The 14,082-nt window shown below is 41.7% G+C and overlaps 1 protein-coding gene across 1 annotated transcript; it reads left to right on the forward strand.

Annotated features, from left to right (window-relative positions):
• The first annotated feature begins 8,668 nt into the window (after positions 1-8,668).
• On the forward strand, positions 8,669-13,502 carry LOC124682632 (hydroxyproline O-galactosyltransferase GALT2-like). Its single transcript, XM_047217287.1, has 7 exons — positions 8,669-9,419; positions 10,339-10,571; positions 10,658-10,948; positions 11,476-11,604; positions 12,184-12,357; positions 12,704-12,811; positions 12,903-13,502. The coding sequence occupies exons 1-7, from the start codon at positions 8,669-8,671 to the stop codon at positions 13,107-13,109; spliced, it is 1,893 nt and encodes a 630-aa protein (XP_047073243.1). The 3' UTR covers positions 13,110-13,502.
• Positions 13,503-14,082: the final 580 nt, after the last annotated feature.

Consider the following 14,082-nt stretch of genomic DNA (forward strand, 5'->3'; position numbering starts at 1 on the left):
CCTTGGGCATCCCCAAGCTTAGACGCTTGAGTCTTCTTAAAATATGCGGGGATGAACCACGGGGGCATCCCCAAGCTTTGACTTTTCACTCTTCTTGATCATATTGTATCATCCTCCTCTCTTGACCCTTGAAAACTTCCTCCACACCAAACTCGAAACAAACTCATTACAGGGTGAGTGCATAATTCATATATTCAGAGGTGACATAATCATTCTTAACACTTCTGGACATTGCACAAAGCTACTGAAAGTTAATGGAACAAAGAAATCCATCAAACATAGCAAAACGAGGCAATGCGAAATAAAAGGCGAGAATCTGTCAAAACGAACAGTTCGTAAAGACGAATTTTAAAGTGGCACCAGACTTGCTCAGATGAAAATTCCCAAATTGAATGAAAGTTGCGTACATATCTGAGGATCACGCATGTAAATTGGCTTTTTATTTTTATTTTTCTACAGAGACTACTGCTCAAATTCGTGACAGCAAGAAATCTGTTCCTGCGCAGCAACCCAAATCTAGTATTGGCTTTACTATCAAAGAATTTACTTGGCACAACAATGTAATAAAATAAAGATAAGGAGAGGTTGCTACAGTAATAACAACTTCTAAGACTCAAATATAAAACAAAATGCAGAAGTAAAATAATGGGTTGTCTCCCATAAGCGCTTTTCTTTAACGCCTTTCAGCTAGGCGCAGAAAGTGTGTATCAAGTATTATCAAGAGATGAAGCATCAACATCATAGCTTGTTCTAATAATAGAATCATAAGGTAACTTCATTCTCTTTCTAGGGAAGTGTTACATACCTTTCTTGAGAGGAAATTGATATTTAATATTACCTTCCTTCATATCAATGGTGGCACCAACAGTTCGATGAAAAGGTCTTCCCAATATAATGGGACAAGATGCATTGCATTCAATATCCAAGACAACAAAATCAACGGGGACAAGGTTATTGTTAACCATAATATGAACATTATCAATTCTCCCCAAAGGTTTCTTTATAGCATTATCAACAAGATTAACATCTAAATAACAATTTTTCAATGGTGGCAAGTCAAGCATATCATAAATTTTCTTAGGCATAACAGAAATACTTGAACCAAGATCACATAAAGAATTACAATCAAAATCATTGACCCTCATCTTAATGATAGGCTCACAACCATCTTCCAACTTCCTAGGAATAGAGGTTTCAAGTTTTAGTTTCTCTTCTCTAGCTTTTATGAGAGCATTTGTAATATGTTTTGTAAAGACCAAATTTATAGCACTAGCATTAGGACTTTTAGCAAGTTTTTGTAAGAACTTTATAACTTCAGAGATGTGACAATCATCAAAGTCTAAACCATTATGATCTACAATAATGGGATCATTATCCCCAATATTTTGAAAAATTTCAGCAGTTTTATCAGTTTCAGACAATTTTGCACGCTTTGCACTAGGAGTAGTAACATTGCCAACACCAATTATTTTACCATTGATATTAGGAGGTGTAGCAACATGTGAATCATTAACATTACTAGTGGTGGTAATAGTCCAAACCTTAGCTACATTATTCTCTTTAGCTAGTTTTTCATTTTCTTCTCTTTCCCACCTAGCATGCAATTCAGCCATCAATCTAATATTCTCATTAATTCGAACTTGGATGGAATTTGCTGTAGTAACAATCTTATTATCAATATCCTTATTAGGCATAACTTTCAATTTTAAAAGATCAACATCAGAGGCAAGACTATCAACCTTAGAAGCGAGAATATCAATTTTATCGAGCTTTTCCTCAACAGATTTGTTAAAAGCAGTTTGTGTACTAATAAATTCTTTAAGCATGGCTTCAAGACCAGGGGGTACATTCCTATTATTGTTGTAAGAATTCACATAAGAATTACCATAACTATTACCATTAGCAGAAGGATATGGCCTATAGTTGTTACCCGAATTATTCCTATAAGCATTGTTGTTGAAATTATTATTTTTAATGAAGTTCACATCAACATGTTCTTCTTGGGCAACCAATGAAGCTAAAGGAACATTATTAGGATCAACATTAGATCTACCATTCACAAGCATAGACATAATAGCATCAATCTTATCACTCAAGGAGGAGGTTTCTTCAACGAAATTTACCTTCTTACCTTGTGGAGCTCTTTCCGTGTGCCATTCAGAGTAATTTGTCATCATATCATCAAGAAGCTTTGTTGCCGCCCCCAAAGTAATGGACATAAACGTACCTCCAGCAGCTGAATCCAATAGGTTCCGCGAAGAAAAATTCAATCCTGCATAAAAGGTTTGGATGATCATCCAAGTAGTCAGTCCATGGGTTGGGCAATTCTTTACCAAAGATTTCATTCTCTCCCATGCTTGAGCAACATGTTCATTATCTAATTGCTTGAAATTCATTATGCTACTTCTCAAAGATATAATTTTAGCGGGAGGATAATATCTACCAATAAAAGCATCCTTACATTTAGTCCATGAATCAATACTATTTCTAGGCAGAGATAGCAACCAATCTTTAGCTCTTCCTCTTAAAGAGAAAGAAAACAATTTTAATTTTATAATGTCACCATCTACATCCTTATACTTTTGCATTTCACATAGTTCAACAAAATTATTAAGATGGGCAGCAACATCATCGGAACTAACACCGAGAAAATTGCTCTCTCATAACAAGATTCAGTAAAGCAGGTTTAATTTCAAAGAATTCTGCTGTAGTAGCAGGTGGAGCAATAGGTGTGCATAAGAAATCATTATTATTGGTGCTAGTGAAGTCACACAACTTAGTATTCTCAATAGTTCCTATTTTAGCAGTAGTAAATAAAGCAAACTAGATAAAGTAAATGCAAGTAACTAATTTTTTTGTGTTTTTGATATAGAGAACAAGACAGTAAATAAAGTAAAACTAGCAACTAATTTTTTTGTGTTTTTGATATAAGTGCAGCAAACAAAGTAGTAAATAAAATAAAGCAAGACAAAAACAAAGTAAAGAGATTGGATGTGGAGACTCCCCTTGCAGCGTGTCTTGATCTCCCCGGCAACGGCGTCAGAAATTTGCTTGATGCGTGTAGTTGACATGTCCGTTGGAAACCCCAAGAGGAAGGTGAGTAGCAAGTTTCCCTCAGTAAGATACCAAGGTTTAATCGAACCAGTAGGAGTCAAGAAGCACGTTGAAATTTGATGGCGGAGGAGTGTAGTGCGGCACAACACCAGAGATTCCGGCGCCAACGCGGAACCTGCACAACACAATCACAGAACTTTTCCCCAACGTAACAGCGAGGTTGTCAATCTCATCGGCTTGCTGTAAACAAAGAATTAGATGTATAGTGTGGATGATGACGGTTGTTTGCGAAGAACAGTAAAGAACAATTGCAGTAAATTGTATTTCAGATGTAAAGAATATGACCGGGGTCCACATATCACTAGTGGTGTCTCTCCCATAAGATAGCAGATGTTGGGTGAACAAATTACAGTTGGGCAATTGACAAATAAAGAAGACATAACAATGCACATACATATATCATGATGAGTACTATGAGATTTAATCAGGGCATTACGACAAAGTACATAGACCGCTATCCAGCATGCATCTATGCCTAAAAAGTCCACCTTCAGGTTATCATCCGTACCCCTTCCAGTATTAAGTTGTAAACAATAGACAATTGCATTAAGTATGGTGCGTAATGTAATCAACACAAATATCCTTAGACAAAGCATCGATGTTTTATCCCTAGTGGCAACAACACATCCACAACCTTAGAACTTTCTATCACTGTCCCAGATTTAATGGAGGCATGAACCCACTATCGAGCATAAATACCCCCTCTTGGAGTCACAAGTATCAACTTGGCCAGAGCCTCTACTAGCAACGGAGAGCATGCAAGAACATAAATAACATATATGATAGATTGATAATCAACTTGACATAGTATTCAATATTCATCGGATCCCAACAAACACAACATGAAGGATTACAAATAGATGATCTTGATCATGATAGGAACTTCACAAGATCTAACATGATAGCACAATGAGGAGAAGACGACCATCTAGCTACTGCTATGGACCCATAGTCCAGGGGTGAACTACTCACACATCGATCCAGAGGCGATCATGGCGATGAAGAGACCTCCGGGAGATGATTCCCCTCTCCGGCGAGGTGCCGGAGGCGATCTCCTGAATCCCCCGAGATGGGATTGGCGGCGGCGGCGTCTCTGGAAGGTTTTCCGTATCGTGGCTCTCGGTACTGGGGGTTTCACGACGAAGGCTTTAAATAGGCGGAAGGGCAGGTCAGGAGGCGTCACGAGGGCCCCACACAACAGGCTGGCGCGGCCAGGGCCCAGGCCGCGCCGCCTTGTTGTGTCGTCTCCTCGTGGCCCCACTTCGTCTCTCCCTCGGACTTCTGGAAGCTTCGTGCAAAAATAGGACCCTGGGCGTTGATTTCGTCCAATTCCGAGAATATTTCCTTACTAGGATTTCTGAAACCAAAAACAACGAGAAAACGAGCAATCGGCTCTTCGGCATCTCGTCAATAGGTTAGTGCCGGAAAATGCATAAATATGACATATAATGTGTATAAAACATGTGAGTATCATCATAAAAGTAGCATGGAACATAAGAAATTATAGATACGTTTGGGACGTATCACCGGATCGCAATCGACCTATGCAAGTAGGCGGATCCATGGAGGCCCATGAAGTATCCGGATCCATGACGGCAAGATTAGATCCAGGTGGATCCTTGACGTACACGGCAATGTATATTCCGTAGTTAGGCATCTTGTATTCCAGCTAGGACTCTCTGTGTAAATCCGCCTAGATCCAGGCGCCTTTATAAGATGGATCCTGGAAGCCCTAGGGGGACAACCACAACTCATTGGAACAATGTGAAAGCGCCCAGATAATTCCAGACAAGCAGCAGCAGGCGCTGTCCTCGAGCAGGTGTTCCGAAGGTGGGTAAATCGCGTACCACCGTCCCAAGTGCTCTCCGTCCTATGGCCCCTACTTCTTCCCCCCTCCATGAGGATCCCTCCTCTGGGGTATTGTTGAGTAGGCAACGACAGATATATTTGCTGGGTTACCAATGATGTTGAGGTCATCAACATAAACTGAGATGATGCAAAATACTTTTGAGAATTTTTTTATGAAAACGCATGGGCAATCATCATTATTCGAGTATCCTTTATGGATAAAGAACTCACTAAGCCGGTTATAGCATGTTTTACCCGACTGCTTTAAGCCATAGATGGAATTTTGAAATTTTACACAATACATGTTGCATTTTGTGTTTGGATTAGGGATTTTAAGTCATGAGGGACTTTCATATAAATATCCGCATCGAGTAACCCATATAGATATGCGATCACTACATCAATTAACCGCATTGATAAATTCATTTGTACTGCCAATGATATTAGGTATCGAAACGTAGTTCCACTCATTACAGGAGAATATGTATCGTCGTAGTCGATAATGGGTCTCTGCGTAAACCCCTTGTGCTACTAGTCTCTCTTTATATCTAACCACCTCATTATTTTCGTTCCTTTTTCGAACGAAAACCCATTTAGCTCTCACATGGAAGACTTTATGAGGAGTAAGTATTACGTTAGAGAATACATCTCTTTTATTAAGCGAGTGCAGTTCTGCCTCAATTGCCTTCTTCCATTTAGGCCAATCCAGGCGCTTATGCACTCTTTCATAGATTTTGGCTCTCGATCCAGTTGAAAGGTTTTAGCAATTTTAGAGGAGAAATATGTGTCAACAAGTGTAGTCTTTCTATTATATGATTCTCCCGAATCGATATAGTTTGTGGAAATTTCATCAATTTCTTCAAGCACCGTGTGATTTCCCATAACTACAGAGTCTGGTTGTTTCGATGTTCCAACATTAGAATTTGTGTGCATATTTATGCTAGGTTCTTGATGTTGAACATCATCTTGGTGTCTATCAACTTCAGGTTTATTTGCGTTTACTGTCATACATTTCCTTTGTTTCACGGTGGTTTTGGAGAAGCCATTTCCCTTGAGACGGGATTTCTTCCCCTTTTATTTGCAATTGAGAGTTGAGTAGTTTTATTTGGTACCTCTACTCATTCTGGTGCATTGACTGCAGAGATATATGATTTGGTGACACCTTTGTGATCAGTAAATGCGTTTGACAAGTTATTTGCAAAGTGTTGCAAATCTATTATTTTCTGAACTTCAAATTCAGATTCTTTAGTAGGTGGATCTAAGGATTGGATGCCTGTTACATTCCAATCTATTTCCTGGTATTCTTCAGGGTTTGTTTCTCCCCCTGATGCCAGGAAATGATCCTCATCAAAAATTGAATCAACACACCGGGCTGTAAACAGGTCCCCTTTTAGGGGTTGTAAATATTTTATAATTGACAAATATTTATATCCCACATGGATTCCATTTTTTCTATGGGGCCCGTGGAGGTACCCTGCGGTGGAGATATCGGTACGTATACAGCGCAACCGAATTTTCGCAGGCGGAAAATACTTGGCTGATTGCCTCGTACTATTTGAAATGGGGAAGTTTCATGATATGGAGTTGGTCTAACTTGTATGAGATCTGCCGCGTGTAAACTGCATGTCCCCAACAAGAGGTTGGTAAATTGCAATTCTGCAATAATGGTCTAGCAATTAATTTCACTCTTTTGATTAAAGATTCAACCAATCCATTTTGAGTATACAAACATAAGGTATAAAATGTTCTAGGTGAATGCCCAAGACCATACAATAATCATTGAATGCGCGTGAACTGAATTCGGACGCATTGTCCATTCTTATTGTTTTAATCCCATGTTCAGGTTGATTTGCTCTTAATTTAACAATTTGAGCTATTAATTTGGCAAAGGCATGGTTACACGTTGATAATAAACACACATGTGACCATCTAGTGGATGCATCAATTAGCACCATAAAATACCTAAATGGTCCAGATAGAGGTTGTATTGGACCACATATATCCTTGAATTCTTTCAAGAAAATTAAGCGACTCATTTTTAACTTTGAGGTAGGATGCCTTAATAATTAATTTCCTAGTAGCACATGTAGTGCATATGAAGTTTGATGACTTAGGAAATCTTTTAATTGGTAAATTATGACCAACAAAATTGCTTATATTTTTTTCTCATCATACCTATTCCAGGATGACCAAGACGATCATTGCAAGTCTTGAATTTATCAAGATTTTAAAAAATTATTTTGTATGCAACATAAGGTACGGGTTTAATGTATGTAAAGTATAATCCGGAAGAAAATGAATGTATTTTTTCAAGAGTTTGTTCCTCATATCTGCCGCTTTTACTAAATATTCTTTCTTATTCATTTTAACCGTTTTAAGATGGAAGTCATTTGATCGGATATTTCTTTAAACTTATGGGGGTACGTGTTGATTCAGGATACAAGGGTGCATTCAGAATTATAATAGTAGTACCCATAGGGAGTGGAATGTGGCTCTTCCTAAACTAATTATTGCTTTGTTATTCTCGGTTATAGTCATAACATCTTCGTTTCTCTTAGTAAGAGTTTGGAAATATTTCGTTTCCCTTAAAATTATGTTAGTAGTAGCACTCTCCGCTAAACATAATTCTTCTTCCATTGTATTTTTCTCGTAATATTTCTTTTTCTCTATTCTCTCATGTAGCCTTTACTCTGTCTAGAGCGATCCGTGGATAAAGTGGAGAAGAAACAGAGATTGGAAGTGAATGATTGATCTTTATTGATGGTGACTGCAAGTATTTATAGTTCCTAAACAGTTGGGAGTACATATCGGTTATAGTGTTTGTGTCTGTGCTAGTAAGAGAAAGTATAATAAGTCCTAGTCAGCTGGCTATAAGGGTTAAAATAATATATTCATGCTTAGTTGGAGGAGAGAGAGGAGGAAAGAGAAGAGGAGTGGGCTCTCATGTAAGAGCCAGCTCTAGCACGTGCTCCTAGGCACTTTGTGAGAGTGAAATGTGAGCCATCCATTGATAAAGTAGTACATAATTATAGCTCACTATTATACATGTTGGCTCTATGTTAGCTACAAATGACATGGCACATGGCTTATAGCTATACTATTAAACTTGCTCTAAGAAAAATACGCTAGGGAATTTAATAAGTGCCTCATTAGCCTTAAATCAACTCTAATTGATTCCTAACACCTAGGAAGAAAAATACAGCTTGGTCGACAATAATGTTTACAGGAGGTTAGCATATGAGAAAACAAATCAAGCTTCCACATGGCTAGCAACTGCCAATCGACGTGGCCACCGCAGGCTACACTGGCAGTCCAACGTGGCTAGCACGGTCCGGAGGTGACCGAACCGGACAATTAAAGCGTGGACTCCAACGCCGGAAGCCGGAAGCCGGCCGGCCGGAACCAAACCAGACAAAAAAAACAGGTCCACATCACGGGCGGCCTCTCCATTTCCGATTTCCCCCACCACCACCACTCTCCGACCTCCCCGCACGCACGCGCGCGCATCTCCAACTCCGCCCCCGCCACCTCGCCGCTCGCCTCGCCAGATCCGGCCGCCGCTCGCCGGCGGCAGGCGCCACGCGGCGCCGCCTGCCCTCGCCGCCCGACCGCACAAAGGATCGCCACCTCCGCCCCCGGCGTGGCGCGAGAGCGGCAACGCGGGGGTCTGGCCACGGCCCGCTGAGCGCGCGCGCGGGCGAGGGCAATGGCGCGGCGCTGGCGGCCGTCGCACCTGGTGTTCGCGGCGGCGGCGGCGTACCTCATCCTCATCTCGCTCAAGTTCCGCCGCGTGCTCGACCTGGCCACCTCCGACCTATCCGCCGTCGACCCCGCCTTCTCCTCCCCGTCCTCCACGGACCACCTGCCCCCGCTCCTCCCATCCCCGCATCCCAACGCCACCCTCTTCCACGTCCAGCCCTTCTGGCACCGCTACGACCGCGTCTCCCTGACCGACCTCGCCGCGCGCAACCGCTCGGCGCTCGACCGCATGGCGGACGACGCCTGGGCCCTCGGCCTCACCGCCTGGGAGGACGCCGCGGCCTTCGCGGGCGACCCCGCCGACCTCGCCGCCGTCGACGCCGCCCCCGCCGACAAGTGCCCCGCCGCGGTCTCCGTGCGCGCGCGCGGCCGGGTCGTCATCCTGCCCTGCGGCCTCGCCGCCGGCTCCTCCGTCACCGTCGTCGGCACGCCCAGGGTCGCGCACAGGGAGTACGTGCCGCAGCTCGCCAGGATGCGACAGGGCGACGGCACCGTGCACGTCTCGCAGTTCATGGTCGAGCTGCAGGGCCTCAGGGCCGTCGACGGCGAGGACCCGCCCAGGATACTGCACCTCAACCCCAGGCTCAGGGGGGACTGGAGCCAGCGACCCATCATCGAGCACAATACCTGCTACAGGATGCAGTGGGGCTCAGCGCAGCGTTGTGACGGCTTACCGCCTGAAGACAACGAAGATAAGGGTACATTTCTTTCTGATTAGTGCGAATCCCTTGTGATTTGTAGTAATTCGGTTATCTTACTACTAGCATCCTTGCTACTTGCTACTGGAGATAAGCGAAGACACATTATAATTGCATATTTGCATTGCCATGTTTGTGTTTTGAACTTAGTAGTTAACCACTGCCGCTGCTATAGAGTTATGATGTCCAATTAACCGTCACAACTGCTTCTAAGTTCTAGCCCATGGAATGGCTAACGTTTATTCGATCAAACTATCAAAGAGCCCAACACATAAGGACTTTTATGGCCAATGTGGAAGGAATTCTAGGGACTTATATTTTGATGCCATTACCATTTTGCTATGGTAGATTCCTTTTTAATATGTTGATGGGATGACGATGTTAGAGCTATAATAATGTTTAGTGCCCCTATCTTTTGAGTAATATCCGTTTAAACTAGTACCAATTAAGAATTACACTTGCATATGTACATACCATTTCTATGATTATTCACTAGTACCTTAATATCTACTACCTCCGGACTTATTTAATCGACGCGACTGTAGTGAAACGGTAAGCTAGTTTTGGCTCCCTCCGCGTCGATTTAATCCGACCAGAGGGAGTATGTCAGTATAACAGAGAATTATGAAATAGATCTATGGGGTATGGACAATTTCTCAATTGCATAGGATTTTTCCTTTTTGGAAGTGCTTGCTTTCACATCCGTCCAAATGTTACCTGACGTGATATACCTGATACATATTGAAGTAATACAAAAATTTATTCAAACTGTCATTTTTTTTTTTGGAATATCCATTTTACCACTTTTCATTGCGAAATGAAAACCTCAAGGTGTTAGCTCCTCTATGGTAACACTATGTCCTTTTATCCTCAGGCTAGCATATTTGGCTAAAACCTACAATTTCATATTTTTGGACAGTCGATGGGTTCACCAAATGTGAAAAATGGATACGTGATGATATCGTTGACAGAAAAGAATCCAAGACAACTTCATGGCTAAAGAGGTTTATAGGGCGTGCGAAGAAACCAGCAATGACTTGGCCATTCCCTTTTGTAGAAGACAGGCTGTTTGTTCTTACAATACAAGCTGGAGTTGAAGGTTTCCACATATATGTTGGTGGCCGCCACGTGACATCTTTCCCTTATCGGCCAGTATGTTCTTCACAGATGTTAATCCTGCTTCCCTTCTGTTATGATATTTAGAAGAAACTCTAATGGGTAAAGGCAATCATTTTCAGGGATTCACTCTTGAGGACGCAACAGGATTATATGTTAAGGGTGATGTGGATGTCCATTCAGTCTATGGCACTGCTCTTCCTATGTCTCATCCCAGTTTTTCTCTCCAGCAAGTCCTTGAGATGTCAGATAAATGGAGGTCCCAACCACTGCCAAGAGATCCAGTGTACCTTTTTATCGGAATACTCTCGGCATCGAATCATTTTGCTGAACGCATGGCTGTGAGAAAAACTTGGATGCAAACTTCAGAAATTAGGTCTTCTAAAGTAGTAGCACGTTTCTTTGTTGCACTGGTAAGCAAATTATGCATTCAAACTAAATCATATCTTCGTCAAAAGTGTCTTTGTCCTTTGTCTGTGCAATGCATCTTTAGATTTTTTTACTAGTGTTCTATATGTATATGCATGATCAGTTTGTCTATTGGAATACTGGAATTATGGAAGTACAATACATCATACAAGTTGTAATATGTGAGCCACATATCTGATACACATGCACAAACAAATTTGGGCTGAAATTTCTTGTATGCAGAGGACTCTGCTGGCTATCTACTACTGATCTTCATGCTTTGATTACTATTATCTTGAATTATTGGCCATAGCTTCACCAGCTTATAATTTATGCATACTTCTTACACATACACAGTGAAACAAATCAGTATTATCATTGAATATCGACGTACTTAACTTCTTAATGACATGCACTCCATTGATAGGAAATACCAGTAGCATGTTTATTATGTTGTAAAGAAAGAAAAATAAGCGTTCTTTAGGAAATGACTGCATGCCATAATGTTATTCATAACAAAATGTGGTTGCAGAATTCTAGGAAGGAGGTCAATGTGATGCTGAAGAAAGAAGCGGAATACTTTGGAGATATTGTCATTTTGCCATTCATAGATCGTTATGAACTGGTAGTTCTTAAGACAATCGCTATTTGCGAGTATGGGGTGAGACCCTCTTTGCTATCATTATCTTTTGTTAGACTTCTGCTGCAGTTGTGCCATAGACATTGTTCTCCAATGCCAACTGGAAGCTGTAAGCCTCTACTCAATAAATGGCAATGACCTTATTGCCTACCGTAACAAAGGTCAGTGGCGGAGCTAGACCATAAGCAGAGCCTGGGCAAAATACAAAGGCACATGGCCGACGTGGCATTTGCCATGAAAATGCTGATTAGTTCTTGATATGCTCTTCTAATCTTAATAGGCGTTTGCGAGCATAGCCCGGGCAGCTGCCCGCTAGTTGGGCCTTAGCTCCGCCACTAACATAGGTGATAGAGATCTGTTTGAGCTTAAGCTGCTTGAAGCTTAAGCTCTACCAAAAAGTAGTTGCTAGGGTAATTAAAAGGCATTGAACCCACTTTCGAGTGAGGAGCTTAATTACCTTCCATGTAACTCTTTGATAGTCACTTCCTTCCAAACTGGGATTATAGTCTATGGGTATCACAAAAGTTGCATGAATACAAGTCGCTATGCAGTGTGAACTATATAACGAACCTGACATCTGCTCATCATATCACCTTGCAGGTGCAGAACTTGACAGCTGCCCATGTCATGAAGTGCGACGACGATACATTTGTGAGGGTAGATGTGGTTCTTAGACACATCAAGATGAACTCCTTAAGCAAACCATTATATATGGGAAATCTTAACCTCTTGCACAGACCACTGAGAACTGGAAAATGGGCAGTTACGGAGGAGGTATTATCATTTTTTAAAAACACCCTCAAGTTTATCAGTTGATTATTCAAAGTTCATTTATTATCTGTTCAGAGGTCATGCAATCCCGTGAGTTAATCTGTTATACTGCTGCTTACCTGAATCTTTTTTCTAACCGAGAAAGCCAATCTCACAAATTTGTGTGCTGTGCTTTACTGCCTTAAAGGCTGAGCAGATGACTGTATGTGGTCGTTCAAACATAGGAAATGGTCTAAAATTCTAAATGTCCACCATGAATTTGTATTTTTCTTTATGAATTTGCAATCCTTTTTGTGTTACCAACATATGTGTGATTATCTTCAGTTTGGTCCCTACTCATACAATGCAGGAATGGCCTGAAGATATTTACCCACCTTATGCAAACGGACCCGGTTATGTAATTTCTGGTGCGATAGCAAAGTTCGTCATGTCTCAGCATGCCAATCAGAGTTTAAGGGTGAGCCTCCCATCCATTGATGTAACTTACTACCTTTTGATAACATGTATCATATTGTTCAATCACTCTACTTTTTGGCGACGCCTTGCAGCTATTCAAGATGGAGGATGTAAGTATGGGGCTATGGGTCGAAAAGTTCAATTCTACAATGCCTGTCAGGTATTCTCACAGCTGGAAGTTCTGCCAGTACGGTTGCCTCGAGAACTACTACACAGCACATTATCAGTCACCAAGGCAAATGCTATGTTTGTGGGAGAAGTTGGTCCGGGGTCGCCCATCCTGCTGCAACTACAGATAGCGGGATGCGATCTGTCATTCACTTGGTAGTCAGCATATTCCTTCTATCCCAGCCGGTGAGTTTGGCTGTGGCTGGTGTTCTCTTTTTTTGACACGAATCACCCATGGATAGCTTAGAGGCTGCTGCTCCCTTGGCTCGATTGAGCTTACATTGCTGTGAGGTTGAAGCTTGAAGATTAGGTAGGAAGCTGCAACCCTCTGGTTTCATACATTTGCCTGGTTTACTACGTTCATGTAATTGGTCCCCGTTTTCTTTTAGGGAGATTAATCCCATTTTGACGTAGAAGATGTGATCAAAATATTGAGATGTATGTCTGTTGATAACTTATGGTAGACAAAATGATCACATGTTCTTCTCGTCTCCATGTGATGTTAAATCATCATAGTTTCTTCTCATTTCTGATCACTTATTATTTCTTCCACTCACATGGTGGTGGGGTATCACAGCGGCTGGAGCTCTGCTGTCGCCGGCCAAAGTTCCAGCGGCAAGAGTCAAATGATATGTATGTATGACACAATTGCAAAAACAGTTGTAATTGTTCAAATCAAGAATCACCATTAGATATGTTAATGATGTACTCCATATTTTCAGTAATGTATATGATCTTGTCACCCTTTTTTTTCGAATATGACACTAGCATTAAAAGAAACAGCGAATAATACAAAGCATCCCAAGAAAAACGAAAATTACAACGAGATCCTTGAGAAGCCCTTCATCTTCAACCTCCAGATTGTGTCGTCAACCTCCAGACCGTATCGATGGCGTGCCCTGAGTCGGCTTGACGTTGTTGGTTGCGGACGGGAAGTCACCAAACGAGTTAAAAATACCATATCCGTTCCAAAGATGAAGAAGAAGGACGAACTGCCGCTGAAACTCCTTGACGATCCTAAGATCCATACATCCAGACGAAAACCTCGAAGACGACACCACTCCCACAAGCCTCTCGACGTTGCTGTCGAGATGGGGTTGAAGT

This window comes from Lolium rigidum, chromosome 1 (genome assembly GCF_022539505.1).
Source record: "Lolium rigidum isolate FL_2022 chromosome 1, APGP_CSIRO_Lrig_0.1, whole genome shotgun sequence".
In the NCBI taxonomy this organism is placed as follows: domain Eukaryota; kingdom Viridiplantae; phylum Streptophyta; class Magnoliopsida; order Poales; family Poaceae; genus Lolium; species Lolium rigidum.

Excerpts from the sequence above, each read along its gene's own strand:
- LOC124682632 (XM_047217287.1), top strand. The coding sequence starts at position 8,669 with ATGGCGCGGCGCTGGCGGCCGTCGCACCTGGTGTTCGCGGCGGCGGCG. Across the intron at positions 9,420-10,338 it reads TGAAGACAACGAAGATAAGG|TCGATGGGTTCACCAAATGT; the intron begins GTACATTTCTTT and ends ATTTTTGGACAG. Across the intron at positions 11,605-12,183 it reads TCGCTATTTGCGAGTATGGG|GTGCAGAACTTGACAGCTGC; the intron begins GTGAGACCCTCT and ends ATCACCTTGCAG.